This window comes from Poecilia latipinna, unplaced genomic scaffold (assembly GCF_001443285.1).
Source record: "Poecilia latipinna isolate Pla-1442-1.1 unplaced genomic scaffold, P_latipinna-1.0 Scaffold1872, whole genome shotgun sequence".
NCBI classification, from domain to species: Eukaryota; Metazoa; Chordata; class Actinopteri; order Cyprinodontiformes; family Poeciliidae; genus Poecilia; species Poecilia latipinna.
The window spans coordinates 43,071-68,932 of NW_015114488.1; the positions used below are offsets into that span (position 1 = coordinate 43,071).

The window sequence follows — 25,862 nt, forward strand, 5'->3', positions numbered from 1 at the left end:
AGTATTGTCACAGAGTTTTATCTTGTAGGTTGTCACTTTTTGAGCTTTGGAGGATCCAAAAGTGTAAAAGTGTGAGGATATTTTTCAGGAACTTTGACTTTTTAACTTTGGGGTTTAAATGTCTGACATTAATTTCACAACTTCTCCATTTTAACAGGAAAGGACTGAATGAGTCCTAACAAAGAGCTTGTGTTTGCTTTGCAGGTGAACGTAGTGCCAGCTTGTGTCAGAGCCTTGACCCAGATGCTCTACTGTCCGTACTGCCGCGGCATGCCTGGGCTGAAGCCCTGTCGCAATTACTGCTACAACGTTATGAGGGGCTGTCTCGCAAACCAGGCGGATCTGGACGCTGAATGGAACCTGTTCATCGGTAAGATTCAAATTAATTGCACTTCTGCCCGTTTCTTCCTTTTCCAGTTGTCTGTTTCTTTGTTAATTTAAGCTTTTATTTCAACGTGTGCATATTTATGTCCGCGTTCTGTAGTCAAGGAGTGAATCGGGAGGATGTGCTCTGTTCAATTTAGCTTTAGAGGATTTGCAGAGACAAAACTGAAATCTTATTTGTGCAAACATTTCCTTTTTCTTTTTTTTTTTCTGTCTGAAATGTTGTTTGCTATTGCTGGAACCCTGGCATGGTGTTTAAAGCTTTGGTCCCTGCTGCTCGGGATTGATAAAGGAGAGCAGATCCTAGGCAAACACATTTTCTATAGCATTTCCAGCTGAGCTTGGTGAGTAATATAGCACTTCACTTTAGCTGTAAGTAGCTGGCTGCAGTAAGCTCTCCCGTTAAATGGATACCAGGGATGCACATAGAGTGCTCCCTCTGGATCCTTTGTAGACCAGTGCTTTATTTGTTATGTACCCCAATCTCATCCTCCCACCCACACTGACGCTTTTTTTTTTTTTTTTTTTTTTTTTTAAAGGGGCGGCGTTTTTTTAAGACACATCCCCGAAGACTGTGTCAAGTGAAGTGCACTTCTAAGCTGTTGGCTGTTTTGTGACAGGGCCTGTCATTTGAAAAGTCATCAGATGACTTACCGTTTGTTCTCCTCGATGGCAAATCTGAAGTCTCAGATCAACACGGGTCCTTGTGCACTGAATGAGATGTCTCACAGCTTTATGACATGTGTTAAAAAGTTTCTGTCTTGTTTGGTGTTGAAGAAGCAAATCAACTGCAGCAAAGGGAGAATGCGCCTGACAGTAATGGAAAAGCTGTTGTTGCAATTGACTGAAGAAAAAGAAAAAAAAAAAAATGGTGTTGCTGGTGTTGCCATTATACAGAATTAGAATTAGCTTTATTCACCAAATTTCTTCACCAAAACAAGGAATTTGACTTGAATTCTGCTCTCACTAAAGACATTTGAAATATAAATTAGAGAAAAATATGTTTTTATTTTGAATATTTTCATAGCGTGCTTTTGCCATTTAAGCTGTCAAAAGGATCACTTTAAAAAAAAAAAAACTTATTTTTACCAATAAGAACTAGAATTTGGTGTCAGTTGACATTTTTTATTCATTATCAGTTGCTGGAGAAATTTGATTTGCTTACAGCTTGGCTCAAAAGGATTATTGATTTCCCTTTTAACCAACAACCTCCAAACGCATCACAGGTCAGTTCTCCTCACTGAAGCACATCTTTGCATTATAGAAATTTATGGATTGAACTTGTACACTGTCTGTCATTGTCATCTCATAAATCATCAAATATTGGAAAATATTTCTTAGGGTTCTAAGCTGATAATTGCCTTATGAGCCCCTGTTATCATTTACCAAAGGACTTTGCTTGTGGTTATATGTCAATATTAATAACGGTAAACCTGAGAATTATTATTTTTTTTCATTGGCTGAAAGTCAATATGAGATACGCAATGTATATTAATCTCTTTAAATCCAGCTAAAGTAATGGTGACTCCTCCATCTATAGCTTTAAAAGTTTAAACCAAACTGTTTTTCTACACAACATATTAAAGATACATGATACTATAACGTCAAAATATTATTTATCAATCTAGTAATTAATAAATTCCTTTTATTGTTAATTATAATTTAAGAAATTCCACTTTATCATTGCTATTGTATGTTTGTGTTTTAGTGTAGATTTTGACCGTAAAGCATAAGGAACATTAATTTTGTCAGGATTTGTAATTTCAACAAATCGAAGGTCTTTCTTTGCACCTAATTCTGAACAGTAGCTATATAAACTGAACTTGAAGTGCAGCTTGACACTGTCACATCAAAATGACTGACACAAATCTTCCAGGTACCCAGAGACACCTGAAAGTTTCACAGCAGACATACAATTTAGAGTAAAAAATGTCATAGTCTGCCTTGTATGTTTGCCCAAACTGTGAGCTCTATGATTTTATTTTGTTGTTGTCTATTTTTTTCCAATTCAATTACATTTTTTTTTTTCATACTCAGATGTTTTTATTGAGAGCTCCATGTTTTGCACTTTAAATCTGAAAATATTTGCCCATTGTTTAGTGTAATATATTACATTTTGTCAGTTCAATGGAAAAAAAAAATACACATTTATGAGATTATGTTTTGTAAAGTTATGCAAATTATCTGATGGGTATTTAACAGTTTTTATAATAAACAAGAAAAACGGGTCAATATTTTGCTCCTTCAGAGTTTCTCTACACCCTTCTCTACATGGGCTAAATAAACTTTAGAAAGCTGTAATGCTTTCTAAAGTTCTAACAATGTTCTAACAAGACTTTATAAAACACTTTGGGTTTTGTCCTTTATTTCTAAAAAAATTGTCTGACTTGTCTATAAAACGTAAGCACCACTCTTAACATGTTTTTTCTCTGTAGTTCAAATTAATTAGACATGAGCAAAGCTTGCAAAACTTATTTGAAGAGCTGTTCTACTTTATAAACGAAACTATTTGCTTTGAACATTGTAATAATTGGTGATATAGCAATATGCTGTGTTTTACTCACATCTGCCCCACTGGAATCAACAAGCACTAAGAAAAGTTTGGACTCGGGACAGACTGATTTGCCTTTCAGTCTGTGCACTAATCCATATCTGAACATTGACAATTGCTGCTCTAGACACAACCATCTAAAAAGTGAATAATAAATGTAGAGAGGAAGCTAATGTTGAAATAAATATGCATTAAGTATGCTGGCATGTGACAGAACCAAAATCCTTTTGTTGACCAATGCTACATCAGTTCTACTGCCACTGAAATCTTAAAACATAAATCCAATGGAAGGGACAAAAGTGAGCTGTGCACAAAACTGACAGAGAACAGGCTGCTATAACGGGATATCAGCTGAATCTGACAGAGAATGCAGAAAACAGTGAAGTCAATTTATACCAAGAGAGGGGATTTGGCAGACGGATGCAGGTGAGAGCAGAAGGTGATGTGACAATCTAGAGTCGAGATGTGGATAACTAAAGATTTCCACGCTTTGTTTAAGGTTTCTGGATGTGAAGATAGATTTTGCTATTGTTGATCTTGGTTGTTAGTAACAAACATTATTATCTTGTTGGAAATATACTTAAATGTCAGAGTTGCATCTTTGCTGATGAAAACTAGGAAAATGACTTATGCTGCTGGCTGATATGCACATTTATTTATTTATTTATTTATTTATTTATTTATTGTTACTCAGAATGAAGAACACAATGATTAGGAAGACAAACTTGTCAACCTTATCTCAATGTTATACTTAACAATTTAGCTAATATATATCGAACTATATAGAAATTGAGGTTTCTTCTCTTGAGTTTAATTGTCTATTTATAGCCATGGTGATCAAGAGAGACCAATATCATTATTAGTCGTTTAGCTTAGAAAACCAAAAGGTTGAAGGGATAAATATTACATCGTCCCTGTTTCTGTTTTTCTTCAGTATTACTGTTTTCAGTTGCTTATGTTTAAAATTAGCGAATGAAGAATTAGAAAATGTTGTGATTAAAGCTTGAAAATCATTTTGTGTATGTAATTCAACAGTATTTGTTGGTATTTGTTTGCCACGATGCACTGAGATAAATGCAGAATTAGTAGACACAACAGGGGCATTGCTGCTGCAACTACTACGTCTGCTGTTTGTCCATAGCTATTTACATTTACATCCACTGAAAGAGAAAGACATCGTATAATAAAATACAGTGTAGAACATACAGCAGCTACAGAGACTCAGCTGTGTGAAGCACATTTTATTTCTTGCTATAAACAATGGCAAGCATGTAAACTGGAATGTTGGAAATTTGTTTAAATCAGTGCAGGGGTTGGCGTAGGACAATGTTGACCCAGCTTCTGTTTGCTTTATTTTTTCATATAGTTATATAGCATATTCAAATGTTTGTTGCCAATGAGTGCCCTAGTCAGTTTAACTCTGTCAATGTAATTTATCCTAATCAAATCAAACGCCCTTATAGTTAGTGCTACATTATACTGATTTGCCACAGTAAAACACTCCCTTGATTGTGTTACAAATCTACGAGCGTAGATCTCCATAGCTGCATAATTTAATTATATTCTTCTATGCTATTTTAAAAATAATCATACAAAATACAGTTCCTTTGGCAGAATCAACACTGATTACATTAAGCTTGTGGGCTGCAATCTAATGCTTATTTATTTGCCCACACATAATAATGTTTGGTCTAAAAACAAAGATTTAATTACATTTGTGCAACAGTAGTATTTTGAACTCCTGGCAAGAGAGGAATACATGATGAACTATAGATACTAATGTATCAATCACAGGCATAACATTGTATATCTAGTTTTATTTGTGAATGTCTTTGCTGAACAGTGCACCATCAGTGTTCAATAACAAAAAGAAGAGTTGGACCAAACCCCTGTTTTCACACCTCTCGCCTTTGTAAAATAACTGAAACTGTAGTCGTTAATGCTATTAACCTTTTATGTCTGCTCCCTATTAACTTGAAATGCAGGCTGTAAGTACTGTAAAGGGGACAGGAAAAAAACAACAAATTCTTCTTTGAAACTAACAAAATGTAACAAGCTGACTTACTAATGCCTTACTTTGAATTAAATTGCTGCATAATGATTGGCAGTGGCACTCTGAGTAACACAAGGTAAGCCTTTTTCAGAGGAATTAGGAAGGCGCTTGTCTGGGCTAATGCTGCCTGCCTCAGTTAAAAGTCATTTATATGGGCCGACACAAACAGCCAATCCGAGTATGCAAAACATACCTATAGAAAGTAAAAGCGATGTACATGTCTTACTTTTTACATTATGAAAATAATCCATTAATATATTTTCAAGCCTGCATCAATATAAACATTTACAATATGATTTGCTTTTACATTTGCACAGGTGAAATGATTCATATGTATGAAAATCCTTCAAAGTTGTTTTTTTTTTCTCCATGTGAGACATCATTTTTAGGATTTCTTCATTTTTACTTTCTCAAAATTACAACTGTTCTCTCCCAGTGTTCTGTGTGTGTGGAGTTCTTCCTCTGTAGTGCATTATGTCTGTGTCTCTACCTTCAGTTTAGTCAGCCTCCAGTCACTGGCTGGCTTTGTTGGCGCTACTACATCAAAACATCTATGGCAGATGGATTGTCTGGTTGCTACCCAAGAAGCTGGAGAATGAATGTTTTTTTTTTAATGTTTTAGGCCAAAGTGATCTAAGTATGTAAGTACTTAAAGTTGAAAAATGATAAAGTGGAGATTGCTTAAGTTTCAATATGAACCTCAGCAGAAGAACGCAGGAGACCTGCAGAGATCAGTGTTGTTTTATTTCCAGAACTTACATGCAGGGCCAGAATTAACTTTATTATGTCATCGTTTAATCATATTGAATTGTGTAGACAATTTAATGTTGCAGTCTGTTGTACTTCACCTTATCTACAGTTGATAAACTGACAGTAAAAAAAAAAAAAAACATTATTATTGGCCTACTGCAGTCCTAATCATTTGTCAGAGGTGTTGAATTTACATTGTGTATTATATAGCTCCTTTGAGTTTGAATCGGATGAAGAAATTGTTTTATACAGACTCCAAACAAGGATAAAAATGAATTAAAACAGTTGGTTAGATTAGCCAGCTTCTGGCTCGGTGAAAAATTCAAGTATTTAGAGATAGTGGTTTCTCACACAAAACTCAAATTTATCATAGATTTTGAGATAATGTAAATAAATGCTGGTTGTACTGCTGAGATTACAGCCGTTTGTTTTAAGCCACACAGGTATTTTCTCCTGTAAGCTTAGACCTACAAGGTCAGCCATAAGATTCAGTTGGTCGATGTCACTTTGACACACTGCTTGTTTTGTTTGTTTGTTTGTTTGTTTGTTTGTTTGTTTGTTTGTTTTTCAAGGATTTACAATGCACCAAATACTCTCTAACATTACTAGAGCAAAACCTAATGTTGCTCTAACACAAGATGTAGTCTGTGCTGTGCTGGGGTGAATCGCAGAGTGAACTCTCACAAATAACATCCGAGTTTGTTACTGGTTGCAGGGAAACTGAAAAGATACAGAGGAAGTAGCTTGAGTTCCCCAGCTGCAGAGCTGAATGCAGAATGTCTCTGTCAAGCAATTCCTTAAAAGCCCAGGCAGCCGGTTTGCCGATAAGGATGGAAAATAGGAGCTGCTAAAAGCCGTTGGTTTTTTAATGTCCTGGGTTTGGAGAATTCAGGCTTGTTTTGGCCTAGTTCAGGTCCTGAAACTGTACTCTATACTTTAAGCTGAGAGGGCATCGATTTGGCAGTTTGTTAGTATTTTGGTGGGAATTGCTTGAAAATTCCTAAAAAAAATACAACTTCTCTAGGCTGATCACTCGGAGGATTTTGGATTGTTTGTTCAAAGACAGTGAGAGCCATTCTCCTGAACTTTTCCTCTTGTTAATAAAAGAAAAACAAAACCTGGTGATCTATCTATTCTGGAGTGTCTGTTCAATCCATGACTGTAAATCTACCTGGTTTGTTTTATAAAAAGTTAGACTGAACACATCTAAAACCCAAAAACTAATGAGTGTGGCTACTTTAAGTTGACTTGAGGATTGAGCATGCCTCTTTGGATAGATTAAGACATTTAGTGTTGGTAATGTTGAACGTTAAGACTGCGTGTGCATGCACAGGAATTTAATAAAACAGGCTGATACAAAGCTAAAAATAATAGCCTGAGGGGGGGAAAAAAAAAAAAAAAAAAAAAAACTGACAGAAAATGTGAATATTGCTAATTACAGCTACAAAAACCATGGCTGCTCATAGTGACAACAGTGCTAAGAGTTAACTTGGTCTTGAATCAAATAGTGGCCTTGTTGTCCATTGAAATCATCTCCCCTACATCTCATAAGGGCAAAACAATAAAGATTAAGCCTATTTTAGAAACCAAAATAGTTGTTAAAATCATAATGTGCAATGGACATGAGGAGAACAGTGGATAGAAAGGTTCAGAGAAAAGGAAAATCAAGTTAAATGGAATAATCTCATTGTTATTCTGAAACCGTCAGCAGCAGCAAGACATACCGTACCTAATTTTCATAGGGACATCAAATAAATGTGACAGAACTTTTATTTTGTAAAGTTATCATATATATTTCCAGAACTTTTCTTTTCTAACTTTTTATTTCAGGCTCCTTCTAGTTCATGTTGTTTTATTTCTAAAGGAGGGGTGGGGTTTTCTCTGTAGATCGGGCCTAGCTAGATTGAAGCACTTGGCAGAGTGAGTTCACATCTGTTCCACACAAATTAGTTCTCCAACCTTAATCACAACAAAAAACACACAATATTTTGGCAACAATTTGCAAGAGTTATATGTGTGTATAATAATCTGTATACAACAAATTGTTTACCTTTGTGTTAACCTTTCAACTATGTAATTACTTAATAATTAACTATATAGCATCAGCTTTTTAGGCCCTCAACATAATCTTTTAAGAGCAGAACAAAAAGCAGAAGCCAGAAAAAGTCATAATATTCTGAGCAATAAAGCATGAATAATTTAGGTGTTGTTTATTTTGCTTTTCCAATACCCTGAATATCTGTTTGAATAAAAACTCCAATATACTTTAAAATTTCAGATTAAAAAAGGATTCCAAACTTGATCTTCAAATTATCCATAGTGGAAAGGGATTTAACTCATTCATGAGGAGATGAAATATGTGACTGGTTTTAGGCAAATTTACTTTTCTCATCTACTGCTCTCTTTCTGAGCACATTGGTCAAAATCAAAATTATATTGATGTTAGCATGCAATATCATTGTAGGAGCAGAAACATTGTTGGTATTTTGAAGCAATTATATGTTATATATTTCAAAATATTTTTTTTTTAATTTTTTTTTTATACAACAATTTTTGGAAAAGTTTTTTTTTTTTTTTTTTTTATCGCTATCATTCAAGAATCTTATAGCACACCATACCTACTGCACACAAACACACAAACTCCAAAAAGTTTGTGTGTGATTCCCTCTGATTCGATGTGTCGAGGTGTTGTCACAGAGTGCTGCGCCGAGTTAAAATTATTCAAAGTTCAGCACAGTGTGCGCGCTCCTTATGTTCGCCCTTGTGCTGTGTGCAGCTCAGTGCGGCACAAACCCAATCTGCCATTGCACAACTCATACAAGATAATAGATTTGGAAGCAAAGCACAGTATTCACCATATGCAGTGTTATAGCAGATTAAGAATAGATGAGGCTTTCCAACCAATTGACAAAGACGAGATGACATTCCATCCCAATTACATACCAGCCTGTGACTGCTTACAAAATAACTCAAAAACAAATGGACACTTGCACAGCAATAATATATAAATCGTAATACTAATATTTAAAGCTGCTGCCTTTATAAGCACCGACAAAGCAGAAGTTAGGATTGTGCCAGAGTTGTCCTTATGCATGACATCTCTGCATCACTGAAGCAGTAAAAAACCTTTGGTGTGCCTTATATATAGAGCTATTCTTGAAAAGAAGAGTGATTATAGCATCTGTGCCATATATTTAAAGGAACAGTCACTGTGGGGTATTTTACGCTATGTAAAGGTTACTGTAATGACTTCATGCCTTCCAGGCTGAATAAAAGACAATGCCAATGAACGGTGAAGGAAAACCTGGGAAAGGGTGTGAGCTACCTACTTGAAGTAGCGTTGAGTGATTTTCGCCACCCCGACTTTGAGTGTGTGTGTGCGTGGGTGGGTGTTAAAATATTCAGGAGGGGAATTCATGCTTTGGCCACAGGATGATACCAGGCAATCATTCATCTGCCATCATGACAAATTTACCTAGTACTGCTTCATGACAGACACATCATTATCATTTTTCTTGTCAGCACCTTGTTAAAATGCCCTCAGAGAGACGCAGAGAGAGGACTCGTGCTGTTAGTCAAACGGTGCTCCAGTTTTTCAGGCTTACATCATGATCAACACTACTTTTGACAGGTAAATGGCATCAGAGTAACATTGTAATCTCAACCATGACTGGGCAGACGTAATGGGAGATATTAACTAAATCCATCATGAACTACAACCTTTAAGCATGTGTAAAGTGATTTTTATTTATTTATTTATTTTTTTTTTAGAAGCCATACAACAAACATCTCTCCTGCAACAATATTACCCCCAAAAACCTACTTATGGACGTTAACACTTAAGGTTTGTACTAAATATGTTTGCATTTTTACAGGTTTTTAAAAAAACGGCGTGCGGTCTTTCATTGCACCCTGCAGCAATGTTTGCCCCCCCCGAAAATGAGTTGAAATGTTTCCATTGTTCAGAATTCCCCTGCCCTAATGGGAATATGCAGAATGTGGACAAACTTTTGCCTTTGAGATATTATGAGGAGTTCAGCCATGAAGTGGAGGCTCAGAGTAGAACCACTGCTCTTCAACTTTAAAATAATGACTTTGAGGCGGTGCAGGCCCTTTGGAAATCTTTTCAGCAAGTCTCACTTGGACGGACGGATGGACAGACGGACGGACAGATCCTCTAGAAATATTTCTGGATCTGGGTGTTTTTGAAATGATGAGAAACAATATTTAATACTTTTTTACATCATGGACATCTGTGAAACTGAAAAAGGCACAGCCCCACATATAAGTTATTTTATTTTATTTTTTTATCAAAAAATGATACTTGTTATGCTGTGAGAAAGAGAAAACCACATAAATATTAACAGCAGACAACAGTTTTGCATTCATAAAGTTTGCTTAATTTAATTTCTTTCTTCCTTTATGTACGTTCTATTTATACTGCACAGCACATCCAATATTCTGCCCATTAATGTCTTTTTAGCAAGCATGTCAACACTTCTACAACATCTTCTCTGTCACCTAGCAGCTTTTTTTTTTTGGAGTGCTAAGACCCCGGTGTGCAGAATTAAAAAGTCTTCTGTTTCTTCTCCCTTTTTGTGTTTAAAACAAACAGATGCAATGTGCTTACTCCCAGAAAATAAAACACAGGTAAAATATGTCATCCAAGGTTTTTGTTTAAGTGATGCATGTCTACCTTGGTGTAAAAATGTAGAATTCAGGTGTTAGCTATTTCCCCTCAGCAGAACAAAAATGTGACGTCTGAGTGTGTGAGCTTTTTGGAGTTTGTTAGTTTCACTATCAATGTGTAAAAAACAGCCTTTTGTGAAAGGCTGTTGTCATAAAACCAGCTTTTCTGATTTCTTCTCCCATGTATCCACTCCGGTCCCTGTCTTTGCCAAATCAATCAATCAAAAAAAAATAGATAAATTTATCCGTCTAAAGATATAATCACAGATAGTTTTTTTTTTTCATTCATCCTGTAAATTGATAAAATGTAAGATTTTGTCATCTTAAAACCCGATTCACTGATGTTACACGGTTTTCAGGGGTTGTGCGTATTCTCGCCAAAGGCTTCATGTTGCCCTCTGTGAACAAATTATTTCAGCTAATTAAGATTTAGGCTTGTGGTGACCTCTGTTGAGTCTTTTGACACCACAGTGTAAATGATCCTCATTGATTTTATTTACTCATTTCTTTTTAATTGGGCGGATTGAGTTCTCGTGTAACCGAAGCTCCCCACAATTCCCCAGCTCATGAGTATTTTCACCCTCGCAGAACTGATACCACTGAGATTAAACGGATCAACACCTTGTCAGTTGTTTTGTTAAATGACAGACAGATCTCGTCAGAAACTTTGTTCACATTCACCTTTGCGTAGCCCTTAAGATGCCCAGTGTCCTTGCCTTCTCTCCGGCATACAAAGCACTTTTATTATTTAATGTCATTAACATTCACCTGCTTTAACTTAACTGAGATCTTTAGTGGTTTATGATTTGCTGCAATATGAAGTACTGTGTCTCATTGTTTAACCATGTGCGTTTAATGGACCCCGGCATTCAAACTGACTAAACACTACATATGATGGTCTCTGTGGCAGACATGTCAGGAACAAACAACCTTGTAAGTAGGTTTTTGACTGTCTGTGATCTAAATACTGGATGAGTCAGTCAAGTGGAAGTGATCTCCATTTCTTAGGCATCATCAAGAACGAATATCATTTTCTTCTTAAACATCTTGGCTGTGCAAAATCTGAAAATAAATAAATAGATAAATAAATCAAAAATGTTGCTAATCCAAATGTCAAGTAGAAATGCTCTCAGTGGTCTTCATGATTTCTCTGATGATTATTTTTCTTTCTTTTTTTTATTTGAGTCGTACTCAAATCTATCTTTATAGATTTTTGGTTAGATTTTTTTTGTCATGTAGAAAAGTTTTTTTTTTTTTTTTTACATGTAACAAGGACTTTCTCACTAATGTATATTTCACTAATGTGTCAAGATATATTATAGTCGCACTAAAACATAATTAGTATTGCATACTTATTGTGCTATGTTACAAATAAAATACCATATTTTACTGGACTATAGAGCGCACCTCACTATAAGGCGCACCCACAATTTTTTATTTTTTTTTTTTAAATCCTGGCAATGTACATAGATAAGCCGCACCGGGCATTTCTAAATTAAAATTATCTCTTTCTTCTTTGATTCCCAATTTTGGCTTCCAATGATTCATTTCCTGCTAAAGAGCCCCCTGGTGGTTGAAGAAAAGTCCATGGATGGTTCAAAGCGTGGGAAAAAAGTAATAGCTTATAGTCCGAAAAATATGGTATATGTTTTCTAGTTTGGTGTATGAATTAAAACATTTCAAGCTCCGATGTGATAAGATCAACAAAATGTCCCCATCTTTCAAAGTTTAAATTCTAAGGGGAAGTAATGTTTGTTTCTCAGCAAACAAAAAATATCCAATCTGCCCGCTTTGTGTTTAAAATATTTAAAATGACTACTACTGTATAATATTGCCTAAGTAAACCCACCTAGTCCGAGTTACCGCTTATAAGTGTGTTGCTTACATTTTGTCATCGTTCCTGGCCCACTAAAAGTCTGTTTGGGGTGACTGCAGACTTCCAAGGGCAGCCTAAGTGCTTTATTGCAACACCTGCACATGCTGAGAGGGACAATAATAGCCACAGCCAGAAAATAGTGTAGATAAAGTAAACAATTGGTAAAATCATTAGCAGATGAAGAAAAAGAACCACAAAAGCTTGCTTTAAGAAAAATATAGTTTTTTGTTTTTTTTTGTCTTTTTTTTGTTTATCTCGTGTGTGTTATTTATCATTCAGATAAAAAAACGACCGAAAAGTACACTGATGTCCTGGTGACTAATCACGTTATTTTCTTGTTTTATAGTGTCTTTTCTTTTTCTTCTCTTTACAGTAAACTGTGCATAAGTCAGTGCATTTTGCCACTTAATGGGCTGGAATTGAAATAGTACATCATTAAGAGCAGCACAGTTGTTCAGCTGAGCTAAAAGTGCTATGTGTAAAAAGTGCATGTGTGTTTTTAAGCGTCATCCAGCTTGTGTACATGGCGAGGCATGTCAAGATTTTTACAGTTGTTTTTCCCTCTCCTGATGGTTTGTACATCATAGAATCTTTCACACACTTTTGACAAACTTTTGAATATCACAAACTGCTTCTTGAAGACTTGTTCTCTCAATATGTGGGTACATACTATTCAGAAAAAATACAATTAGCTTGCATTGCTTTGACTAATATATCCAGGTCATTGAAAACAGCAACAGACAATTTCTACCAGGTGTCCAACTTGCAACTAGAACATTGCCAAGTTGTTGATGTTAGTCTTGGATTCAACTTCTGACTTTAGAGATAAATACAATACTGATTGTTCCTCTGTTCAGTGTTGCCTGCCTCAGTTTTTAACGAAGTTTCTCAAACTATTTTCCACAGCACTTCCCTTTTATCTGTTGAAGCAAAGATCAGTGTTCTTGACCTGCTCTTCAGTGTTTCACGTCTTTGGTTTTATGTAAACTCTAATTTGATTCTGATTTATTTTGTAAATATTTTACTACAAGTAAAAGGAAATACAAGCACCACGAGTAATTTTGAACCACATCTCAACCACCTTGAGACTAGAAAATTGACAAGCACAGGAAAAAGATAGTCAAGCAGAGAAGACTTCATGTGCACCAACACACCCAGTTCTTCATATGCATTGAAGTAATTCTGACATATACATCTAAAATTCAGCAGAAGTGTAAAGAAAAATCCAATAGAGAAGTCTTCATTACTGCTGCAGCTATACTTGAGCGTGTGAGAAAGACTCCCCAAAGATGGATATGTTGGCAGGATAAGGAGTCTTGGGGTATTGATTCACCTCTTGCAGCTGCACACTACAAAAGGTATTAATATATTACTGGAAACATGATGTCTCTTAGCATAATAGCTTTGGCAGTTCAAGAGAGGATTCTTTAAGCGGTAGTGAAATATTCAAGTTAGTGAAATATCAGCATGTACTTGGTTTTCATGAATCTCTTGAGAAATGATTGAAGAATGCTGAGGGAAGGAGATATTAATCTTGTAAAAATGGCAACTTTTTATAGGTACTGTATCTAAATAATAAAAAAAAAAAGTTTAATGTGAGTGCAGTAATTTACACTGAAAAGTTTGCTATTTTGATTTACCTGTGACAGCTGCATGGAACTAATAAAATCATGCTTTCTTCTCTGTTTCCAAAGGATTTTGAACAATTTGGGCTTTGATTGCTTCTATTTTGATGTGATCATCTCACTCATTTCTACTAATGGCACCCAAGTGCAAAATTTGGGCCACCAACTGTTTATCTCGAGGCAATCTTTTGTAATTTCTTGCAAAGCCAGACTCCACAGTAGCAATGTGGGTACATTTTGGCTTTCACCCAACTGCAGAAGTAGAGCTCAACAACTTGGAGGAGGCAGAATTGGCTCCAGCATCCTGTCCAATTCTGCAAACTTGGAACAACTTCTCTAACCAAAGCTGCAAGGGGTTATTCATGCCATATCTACTCAGCAAAATTTGGCAACTAAGCTCTAAAAAATGTGCAGAGAATTTTATTTCTCACCAATATTAATTGTGAGTTTTATACTATTATTCTGGAGAGTTATTCATTTCTAATATTTGTGACAGTCAGACTAACCCCCAACTTAGACTAATTTGGAGATTTCTCATAATGTTGTTGTGTTGCAACCGTGCAATGCATCATCTTTTATCTATGCGTTTATTTCTGCCTGTTTTTTCAATGTTTTGAGTCCTTGAAAGAAGGTCAGCGGGCTTTGTGGTCTGTGGAGACAAAAATTAATCCATGGCTTTATCCCTGTTAGTCTCTCAGGAACATTCATGCAGCATAGCATGCTTTAAAATCAACAGCTGGTTTCTCTGTTCTTTGTTGTTGTTTTAGTGGTATATATCTCTCTTTTACTGCTAGACTTGAAAGAAAAAAAAATGTATATAACAGTGTATAATACATATGTAACAGTTTTTATTTCAAACATATGGGAATTCTAAGTTGCTGCTCAAAGTGTTTATTTCCTAGGAGTATGATAGACAGAAGAGAAGAAATAGAAAGTGGCAGCATGGCAGAATACATATCAAAGAGCCTTACTGTACATCAGATGATATAATCACTGAGCAGGGAGTTTTCTGTGTTTTTTCCTCTCTGCTTGTCAAAATAGCAAACATACATGGTACATACATCCCAGCAGGTACAGTGGCTCAGTGTCTTTCTGCTGACACAAAAATACTATATTCTTGATATCTAAAAACAAAAGTGTAAAAGTTCCTTTTGCTGTTTCTAACAGTGGCCGTATTTTATAATTTTATTGTGGAAAGGTACATTTTATTTTAGTAATTCAATTTAAATTGTGACGCTCTTCATACATATATGGCAGTAACTAACCTATAGCTCTGCTGAGGTGTTGATGACGCCCTGTTTGTTCAGCATCGGTATTTAACTTGACTGGATCTGGTGTCTCCCATCTTCCTCTTCAGAATACCTCATGGACTGTAGTTGGAGTTTAGTACAGGCCAGTTTAGAGAGAAGTGTCTTGATCATTACTACAGATACTGGGACAAATAGCAACGTGGGCAGGTGCCAACTACTTGTGGAAAATTACATTTACCTCTCCATAAAACCTTACAGCAGAGGGAAGTATAAAGTGCTGTTTTTTTTTTTATTCTATTTTATTTATTTATTTTTTCGATAGAGGGCTGCTCTGATTTTGAACTTGATAAAACAGTGAATCAACATAAGCCAAAGACATTGCTCCCTAAAATCACCATTGCAGACACCAGTCCAGTCCACACGTGAATCCCCGCAAACTCTTCTATGTTTATCTGTGATATATATATATATATATATATATATATATATATATATATATATATATATATATATATATATATATATATATAGTGCCATTTTTACTTTCACTCAACCTTTTATTAATATGGTTGAATACAGCTCTCAGTGAACAACCAGTGACTTGCCATTGCAGACATTTTATTCACTCTAAATTATTATATTCAAGTTTTCAGCTGTTGCTGTGAGAGAATGCATGCTGAAGAATCAGAGAAGTTAGACTGGATACACATTACATTTTGAAATGTTACTGTCTGAACTTTTGCCAACAAACGTATCTCACGGGATTTATTCACTTTTTGAATAATCTTGTGAATATAATTCAGCTTTAGCGTCTTTTGTTGCTATTGCTAGAGTTACTCTGAATACTTGGCCAGAGATTAGAATGAGACAACATTCAGTTTCACTTTTATTAGTAATTAGTATTAGTAATTATAGGTCAAAACTTAAACAACTGACTGTTTTTTTTTTTTTTGTTGTTGTTCTTTTTCTCTTTATTCATCATAATTAAGAACTCGCAACAGTTTTGGTCTATAAATGCATTAAACAAAAACATGAATGTTGATATACTTTTTGGAGTTGTATCAAAAAGCAGATAAGGTCAAGAAATGTACTACTTCTATCATGGAACTCGCAGCACAATATTTCTGTTTTATGCTTTACAGTTTTTGGAAAAACAAAACATTCAGTTGGTGGGATTCAGCAGGTTAGTGATAAAATAATCTTTTAAATCAATTTTAGCCATAAACGTGTAGTGATTTGTTACTTGTTTGGATTAACTCTTATTTTTTTGTTGATGTGGTGTTTAACTTCTTTCTTTTTTTCCCTAAGGTGTTTTTAAAGTACAGCTTTACTCTATGAAACTTTTAACTGAGCTGAACTGTATATCGACAAGGTGTTTTAAACAGTATTAGGCTTAGTGTTGTTTGAACTCACTGATCTATGTGAATCCAACAAGATTTATTTATTTTTTTTCCTCTGGAGTTCCTGTTACATACTGCCTGAAGCACTTTATAATATATTAATTATCTGATTGTGTTACTTAGTTTAAGCATTGCAAAAAATGTAAGTAAGTTAGTAAATGCAACTCATTTCTCAATTTCAAGAAATTAAAACTGCAGATTTATGATTGTTTTTATCTTTAGAGAAAAAAAAAAAAACAATCTGATTTCCCCACTATTTTATAGCACTTAGCATTTGTCATGATGAATTTGTGCCTGTTTGAAACACAGCTCAACTGACTTTGAGGTACAGATTTATGCCTGGCAATTTGTGAAAAGCAGCATTAACTTTTCTTGTTGAACAAAGTGTTTTTATGGAGACTTTTTTCCCCTTTTGCTGTGACAGATGGTGAAAGTTATTCTTTCCATTTTCATCAACTCTACATTATTGTCCAGACTTATATTTATGGGTGCTGGGCAGCAATTTTTCTGCACTGTCGTCATCATTTAAAGCACAGATGAATTATTCCTCAGCTGCTGCAGATCAGCACCATAAGGCTAACTGCCACAGTGCCCATCTGATAAATGATCGCCGAAAAAACATACCAGAAGACAAATTCTCAGCTGCTTCATTTAAACTTAACTATTACATGTGAAAATGACCTTCGCGTTCTGCCTTTCCTTGAAAAAAAAAAAGTCAACTTGTGACACATACTAGGGGTGTGGATTTGTCTATAAATCTTATAACCCGGTCCCACATGATGGATGTGATCACCCTTTAATACTGATTGGACCATTTCTAAATCAAATTAACATCTTTTAGCTCAACACTTCTGTTTCCCCTTCGACTCCAGAGCAGTCATGAACAAGCCGGTGCAATGGAGAGTTTGTACATGTGTGTTTGACTTGTTTTCTTTTCCCTTAGGTCAGCCATGTTTACTTGGATAATTGACATTACTGAAGCTGAGGGTGATGTCAGTGACAGCGAACCTGCAAAAAGATCATTGTTAACACGGTCGTTTCAATAGATAGATTATTTTAGTCGGGAGATGGAACTAGATGACCTAAAGTAATTCCAAATAGAGTTCTCCTCTTCACTATCCGTCAAAACCTAATTTTATCCTTGTCATAGATCTTAAAAAAAAAAAAAAAAAAAAACTTTTATATGCTTCACTGAGTATATGTCAGTGAAATATGAACTGAAGTTAAGCGGGGTCAAAACAAATTTTGTCCACAGACATTGTTGTCAGCATTTTAAAGTGCTATGTTGCTTTGCTCCAGTAAGCTAGACAGCTCATTTGTTACAGGTGATTTTATGTACCTGCTCAGGATTAATATACTTCTGTTTGGCAGAAAAAAATATTTAGTGATCTCTACTGTACTGCACATCACATCCAAAACACTGTGGTGTTTGTGCAATGAATAAAATAGAAGGAGCTGAATCCTTTTAGCATAACAAAATACAGAGTTTATGAAAGAACTGGTCGATTTAAAAAAAATTGGTATATAATTGGGATTGACCTTTGTTTTTTTAGTAGGTGTGCAGCAAAGTTGACATTTAATGAAATGAATAACTGTTCCTTGTCAGAGTTTGGCCTTTGAGTCTATAGCTGTTGTAGAACGAGATGAGACCTAAGTATGATGGTAGAGAGTTTGGTGTGCTCAGTTACACAGTGATCTGATGGGTAACACTTTTGCTTCATAACAAATTGTCCTCTGGTTTGAACTGTGACAGCTCCTATGTGGAGCTGGCAAGTTCTCTTTTGTTCAGAATGACTGCATGGGGGTATTTCTTTCATGACAGAGATTTAAAGAATGACTACGTCCCCCGAGTCGGATGAACCCAGAGTGCTTGGGTTCAAGATCCACTCCGTACTCTTCAGATTCTGAGAAACAAAAACAAAATGGCTTCTCGAGCAACGAGATGCCCTGTTGGAGACATTATTTACAAAGGTAACTAAATCAGAATGGGGAAACTGCTGTGGCAACTGGTGCCATCAAAGTCTTTGTACTTATAAACCAGCTGTTTCCAGTGTCTAAGAAAACACTTTCTGGACCCCAGTGTGGCTTCTGTCCATCTACGAGTTCAAGTGATATGATTTTTACAGCCTACCGACTCCAGGACTCCAAACACCATGACATTATGCCACCATTATAAATAAATCAAAAACCGACCTTATTATTAATTTTTTTTTTTACATTCATCAGTGTGTGAGAAATAGTCCTTAGATTTTGGTCCACATTGACATGATGGGATCATTCAGTTGATGAATTTGCCAAAAGTCCATAATGCAAATCTCTAGTTTCACCAAATTTTAAAGGTGATCAATTGAATTAGGATTTAGAGATTGCAGAGGCCATAGCAGTAGATCTTTGTGACATGGTGCGTTATGTTTAATCAAGTCCAATTGCAATAATCAACGAACACCAATAGTCATTCTTTTTTTATTCCTGTTAGATTTATAGTTATAATGGCCAGTGTGTAGAAGCTTGATGTCAGTACCAACATAAAGTCATGTAAACTTCATGTAAGTAACTTTCCTCCATTATTATCTAAATGCCGAGTGGTTATTGGCTTTGTAGTTCTTTTAGTACTATCCTGAAAAAAATATTTTACTTAAAAATAAGTCTGAAATTGGACTGAGAGGACTTTTTTTAAAACATGTTGAAAGAAAATATCCAGTGGCTCCAAGCTAACTCTACTTCAGAGCGCAGAATAAGTAGAAATTGTGTTAAAATTCTAGCTCAAAAGTGATGCTAAAAGCGATTCATAACTTGCCTTGACAATGATTAAAAGCTGTAATTTGTCAGGCTAGACTTTTAATCATCGCCACATGAACACTCAAGAAGGGGCACAACCAATTCAGACGGGGCGGGACTGCCTCATAACCTGGCATTAATGGTCAGTTGACCAGTCACAAAAATAGATTACACCAACAAAAATCTAATGGTGCTTACATTTTTGTGCTTCATGCCATTGTAAGTTAAACAGTAAGTGTTTTTTATCACTTACTTGGTCAGTTTGACATAACAGAATCTGCTTGAATCTGTACATGTCATTTTTGCTCTATCATCATTTGCTTCAAATTTATAAATTGAGAAGAAACGCTCTTTACCTGACAAACTGTGTAGTGTGGAAAGCTGAAAGGGTGCAGATTTGTATTAATTTCTGTGATAATTATAAGAATTATTTGTCACCGAAATACATTTTACTCCTAGTCTATGGTGTGATGTGTGCTTTTCTATGTTCATGTATGTGAAATTATAAAAGGAGCTATAAATCCTCCCTCACAGCCCTTCAAACGGCTGACTCATACTACACTGATGCAATCCATCAAATATTCATCAAGATATATGAAAAATTGGTTGTCAGAACTCCACTGAGAATATCATTTAGGTCTCTGAGTTCTTAATCGACAGTGGACCAGATTACTGCAAATGTTGCCTCGACTCTCTGAATGTCATGACGGCTTTCGCACCAAAAGCATGAGGGACGTTCCCTGCTAAACATGGGCAGCTAAATACTTTGCAGGACTTGGACTGGCCCCCTGTAGTCTAATAAAAATCTAAGCAAGAATCAAGGTGCATATGAGACCCAAAAGTAAACAAATATTACTTTTCAAAAGCACAGTTTGACCAAGTGAGTGGGTCCAGATTAGGCTTTATCCATCAGTACTCTTCTAAAGATCAAGCCTGACTCAGAGAAACAAACACACAGAGAAGCATGTGTGATTGGAAAACAACGTAAAACGTTTATTTATATTGCTTTTGAAATTACAGCTTCACCGAGTGTTACTAAAAATATAACATGCTTGCTGTTTCTCAATGATAGTTTTCTTTGTTTGTGCAACACTAACTTATTTGAAATGTTCCAGAACAGAATCCATTTTGATCCAAAGATATGCACAATATTAGTTTTGTCATCAGGTCTTAATGTCGTAATTAGAACTTTTAGCACTTTTTGCATCATTCTTTCAACTCATAAAAAGGTTATTGGTTTCCTTATTTCAGATGCTTTGTGTGACCCATAAACAGCTTGTCTTTAAGCATAATATGTTGGTAATGTACACAGACTATCAAAACGAAACCACACAGTCAGTACATCATCTGATTAAGAAAAGTATATTAACCTTGGCAAAATCTGATAAAGCTGCACCAAACTGAGTGTATATAGTAGCTTATGGCAAGAAAACAAATGTCAAGAAATGTAAATGATAAAATATTACATTGAGATAAAATAAAAAATAAGTGTGTCTTTCTGTCTCTGATCAGTTTATGACAATTAACATTCTGAATACTTTCTTTAAAGTAGACAACACTTAATTAAACTAACCATAATTTTGGCCATGAGGTTTTGGCTACTGCTGCCTTAACAAGTACTATGTTAATATTTTGTATAATTTACTTGTAATTCACATACGAAATCCTATATTATTATATCCCAAATCTCTACTTACCAGTTTACTATTGACCTTTATTCTGGTCATCATGCTTTGTTAAAATTAAATAAAACAGTTTTCTCTGAAGCAGTAAAACTATGACACAGCTTAGCATGTTTCCACTTTGAAATGTCTACAGAACTACTTCTTCATTATGAAACTGCATTTGGGGTGTAGCTGTGAAATTCCTCAGAAGAAACCTTTTACATTTTAAATATTTTAATACAGTATTTGCTTTACAGATTGTATTCTTCATTCTTTTTTTTCCCCTTAAAATCTCTTTGAAGCATTTTGCTCTAGTGGTCTTTCGTCTGAATTGACCTTTGCTCTCAATCACATCCTTACTCCAGCTTCTGAGTTTAATATCCTTGCCTGTCAATTGCAGCTGAGAAGAGAGCGACTTTGTTTCCTTGCTTTCATGACAGCTACTCTGAAAAGCTGGCCTAAGGGCAGGACCTCAACAAATTTTCTAAAGGCTGGCCAAGGCAGTCTTTGAGCTATTTTTACCACTCAATCCCTTATTTATTTAGTTAGTTAGTTCTACCTAACACATCCTTGTGATTCCATTTGTCATATTTATAAAATGGATTAAACTTCTCTTGCTCGACTTAAAGTCCTTTTTCTGAAAGCAGCCAGAGATAAAAAAAAAAAAAATACGGATATGATTTAAACTATCAGAACAGAACAAACAAAAGTGATAAACTGGTAGCAATATATGCTTAACATAGCCAAAGATGATCTGTTGTGATGTATCAGGAAGGAAAATCTCTGAGAAAAAAAGAATAGAGCTTTTCTATCATTATTGAAAACATTTGTTTTGTACATTTTTGAAATGATTAAAGATTTATATTTCCATATTAAATTACTTTATTTTCCCATCACTACTTACAGTGTTTGTATGGAGTTCACACATATGAACACTACTCTGTCCAAATTCTGTTTTATTTTGTTCCAACGCGTCTGTAAGAAAGAAACAGTGTCCATTGTGGTAAAAGACATGCTTTAAGCTCGACAGATAGTAAATAACCAGCATTAAACCAATGAAAGTCGTGGCTTTTAGATTGAAAAGAAACAAGTGATTTTTTTTTTAATCGTCACAGCTGATTTTTAACGTACCCAAGTACTTCCTGAAGCCTAGATACTACCACACTGTAACTACAGGGGTGTTTGATTAAACGTGATTAGAAGACACTTAAAAATCATGCTGATACAGAAGAACATGTAGACGACCTGTTTTTGTGATTCACGGGTGAAGACTTAATGTCCTGATTGTGTTAGAGTGCTTACAAGTATCATCCACATCCACTGGTGTTGGTTTTACTGTCTGACACGTTACTCTGCAAAAAAAAAAAAAAAAATAATATATATATATATATATATATATATATATATATATATATATATATTAGATTAAAAGGGGAATATTTTTCTGTCTCTACATGTTGTGTATTCTGAAAAACTATACATAGAAATTTTCATCTGATTTAAATTGCAATAGAATACAATGGCATGCTGCTGTACATACAAATAAATGTCATCAGCAAAAAAAAATAAATAAATAATCCATGATCTAAAATTTTGATTTAGGAAATGTATAGGTTATTTTTTTTTCTGTATCATTCTCTGACTACTTATTAAGACTGGAGTATTGCTGGAAACTTAACCTAAAGAAAGACGGAGTTTAGAGGTGCAGCAGCACGTTCTTGTTTAATGAGGTGGGTGTCTGTGGATTCTGTCAAAGACAGGCGCTGCTGGTTACAGTTTCAAGAGATTAATTTGAGAACCGTAAAGCTTTAACAAGACTTGAAAGGTGTGTACAAGTGTATGATCTGATAGTGAGTGTTTGTCAGACACAAATCTAATGGATGATGAGATACAATGAATGTTTTCACTTCTTTATTTTTCTACATCTTCTACGTCTTTTTTTCTTGTCATAGCAACTCAGTATCTGGGGTTTCACCAGCTTCTTAAGTATTTTCTGTGATTTTCAAATACTTCCAGGCCCTTTCTCCTTCACTGGATAAGAGTCATGTGTTTTTGGTGCCCTTTTGGGCTAAACGTGCTTCTACTGATTGCCCTATATTTCTGTAAATGTCACTGCACTGAGATACATCGATGTTGTAACCCTCCCACTTAACCAGCTCAAACAAAGTAGAGTTTGGTGGAGGTTTAATTTTATAGATAAGATGGATAGTACTCAAAATACTTAAGAATCACACTTTTTAGTTGATATATTGACAATTATATGCGTTACATTGTAAAAATAGATTTAGTTTTTGTTGTTATTTTTAAGCAGTATTTACTACACAGATAAACGAAGCATCTTAGTTGTTTTTTTTATTGTCGTAAATTTATTGTTCTTGTAAATTCATACATTTAAGCTGAATTTGAGCTCATGGTTGCATGTTAAACCTGCTCTGCCTCAATTCCTCGTTATTGCATTGTAATCATTGTTGTGGAAATATGAAGGCACTGGCAGGTTCCTACTCATCTTCTTAATTGTTGGCTGTCAAGACACATTGAGAAGGTGGGATTCTTTGTGCTCTTCAGAACAATAGGCAAATAATAAAGCCGACACCTGGCAGTATTGTTGTCGCGCCAAGATAATATGAATGATCCGACTCGTGTGAAAAGGATGCTGTAAGTTTTCTTGGAGTATTTTAATATCTCGTTCTTGACGTGTTTTCTGTGTTCTCTGACAGATGCCATGTTGCTGGTCGCAGACAGACTGGTGGGACCTTTCAACATTGAAGCAGTTATAGAGCCAATTGATATAAAAATTTCGGAGGCTATTATGATGATGCAGGACAACAGCATGCAAGTGTCAGCCAAGGTACTGTATCTTGAGAAGCCTTGATCTTGTGTTATTTATGCCTATTTTTATTTAATTATTTATGTTTAATTATGGCAAATGCTTTCCCTGGCAGTAAAATACTGTGTAATTTACTGTGTCCAATGCCAAATCCTAACAGCAGCTGCATAAATTTTATATAAATTGGATTTTATGATCTTATTTAAATTTCTCAATGACAGCAGTACACACAGCAGCCACTTTATTAGGTACACTTGTTTAATTGCTTGTTGTAAATCTGCCCATTACATCGCTACAACTCAGTAGATTTAGGTATCTGGTCGTCGTGAAAACAACTTGCTGGAGCTCTAACTGAGCATCGGCATCATAAAGAAAAAAAAAAACTATATATATATATAATACAGATTTAGGTCATTTTAATGTTGGTCCTAGAGGAACTGCTTATCTACTAAGGAAATAATGTGTAACTAACTCTTGGCTAAACAGACAATGGTTCAGAAAAGATAAATATAGCCAGCAGTTATTCGGCAGAAAGCACCTTGTTGATGTTGAAGGTCAGAGGGGAACAAGAAGTCTGAAGTGATGGAAAGGCAACAGTCGCTCAAATAACCAGTTGTTACAATCACAGAGTACAATCACTGAACAACAGCTGAAGACCACACCAGGCACCACTTCTTTTAGCTAAGAATGGGAGACTGAAGCTGCAATTTGCAATTCAAAATTGGTAAATAATGGATTGGAAAAAAAAACATTGCCTGGTCATTTGAGTCTATAAACACCATGGAAGCATGTTCAGCTTGTCAACGTTTCAGAATACTTGTGATCTCATGAAGTGGAGGATATTTTCTTACCACATTCAGGGCCTTTTAGTACGAACTGACATGATTTAAATGTCACAGTTCACTATCATTGCTGACCATGTCCATTCCTTAATAAATTCTATTAAATGCATCAGCAATATTAATTAAAACAATGTTTTTTTTTTTGCTTTTTTTAATTACCATCCCTTAACAATGATAATTATTGTTTAGGAACAATACAGTCATGTAGATGCATCTACATGACTGTAGATGCCACACTTGACTTCCACCTCAAATTATTTTGTGAATTCTGGTCAGTCCTCATAAGTTGTGACAAGGTCCATGTGAATTTGATGGGCTGTCTTTTCCTGTATCAAGAGGGCTTGAAATGTGCAATTTTACCTATTGTCCGTTCTCCTTGAGGTTTTGTTTGGTGAACAAATTGCTCTACGATTACAGCTTTCTCCAATATGTAATCTTGTTCTGAGGTTTTCTAAACATACCAGACTAAATTGCGTTGCAGTTGTGTCACTGTGTGGGACCACAACACACTGGAAAATTAAAAAAAAATCTGAGGACTCAAAAAGCATTAGACAAAGGCATTCTTTTGGCATGATTATCACATCATACCATGACAAATAATTAACCAACAGAGGAGTGCTAAAGACCAGTAATATTGAGCAAAGCATCTGAATAGACCTTACTGGGGTTACAAACTGGTTCAGGTGTTCCTCGGTTAGTATTTTAGACATTTTTTTTAAATTCAGCATTAATTTGTGTATTTTGGGTTCTCTTCCAAAGGAAACTGGTTTTCGTCTATTCCACAGTAGCATTTTTTATAAACATCGATCCACTATTTCTTAGGAGGGTTTTCAGAAAGTGTTTCCTTTTGTGTGTTTTATATTCAGAGAAAAAGTCTCATTTGCCAGAATTGGTGGAGTTTCAATGGCAAAATCCAAATGAATCCTGGATAGTCATTTTCTTTATTTGTCTACATCTTTTTCCATTGTTACATATAAATATTTTTTGTGGTGGTACAGTTTTTCCCTTGAAGGTGAATAGTAAAATGGCAAGATTGATTTTTGCCTCCCCACTCACATGAGACTTGCCACTTTGAACATTAACCTTGGTCACTGATAAACACCAGTGCTTGATTTGTTTTGTCTCGCAGCCACAAATTGAGCTGGAAAAGTATTAGACTTTGGATTTTTCTTG

The 25,862-nt window shown here is 35.2% G+C and overlaps 1 protein-coding gene across 2 annotated transcripts in view; it reads left to right on the forward strand.

Annotated features, from left to right (window-relative positions):
• Positions 1-208: 208 nt before the first annotated feature.
• The window catches only part of LOC106934848 (glypican-6-like), a 73,841-nt gene continuing 48,187 nt past the window's right edge, over positions 209-25,862 (forward strand). For both annotated transcript variants that reach the window (XM_015014992.1, XM_015014993.1), the window contains exons 1-2: positions 209-370; positions 23,738-23,868. In XM_015014992.1, the coding sequence (XP_014870478.1) occupies positions 244-370; positions 23,738-23,868 (258 nt within the window). In that variant the 5' untranslated portion in view covers positions 209-243. The remainder of the gene's footprint in view (positions 371-23,737; positions 23,869-25,862) is intronic.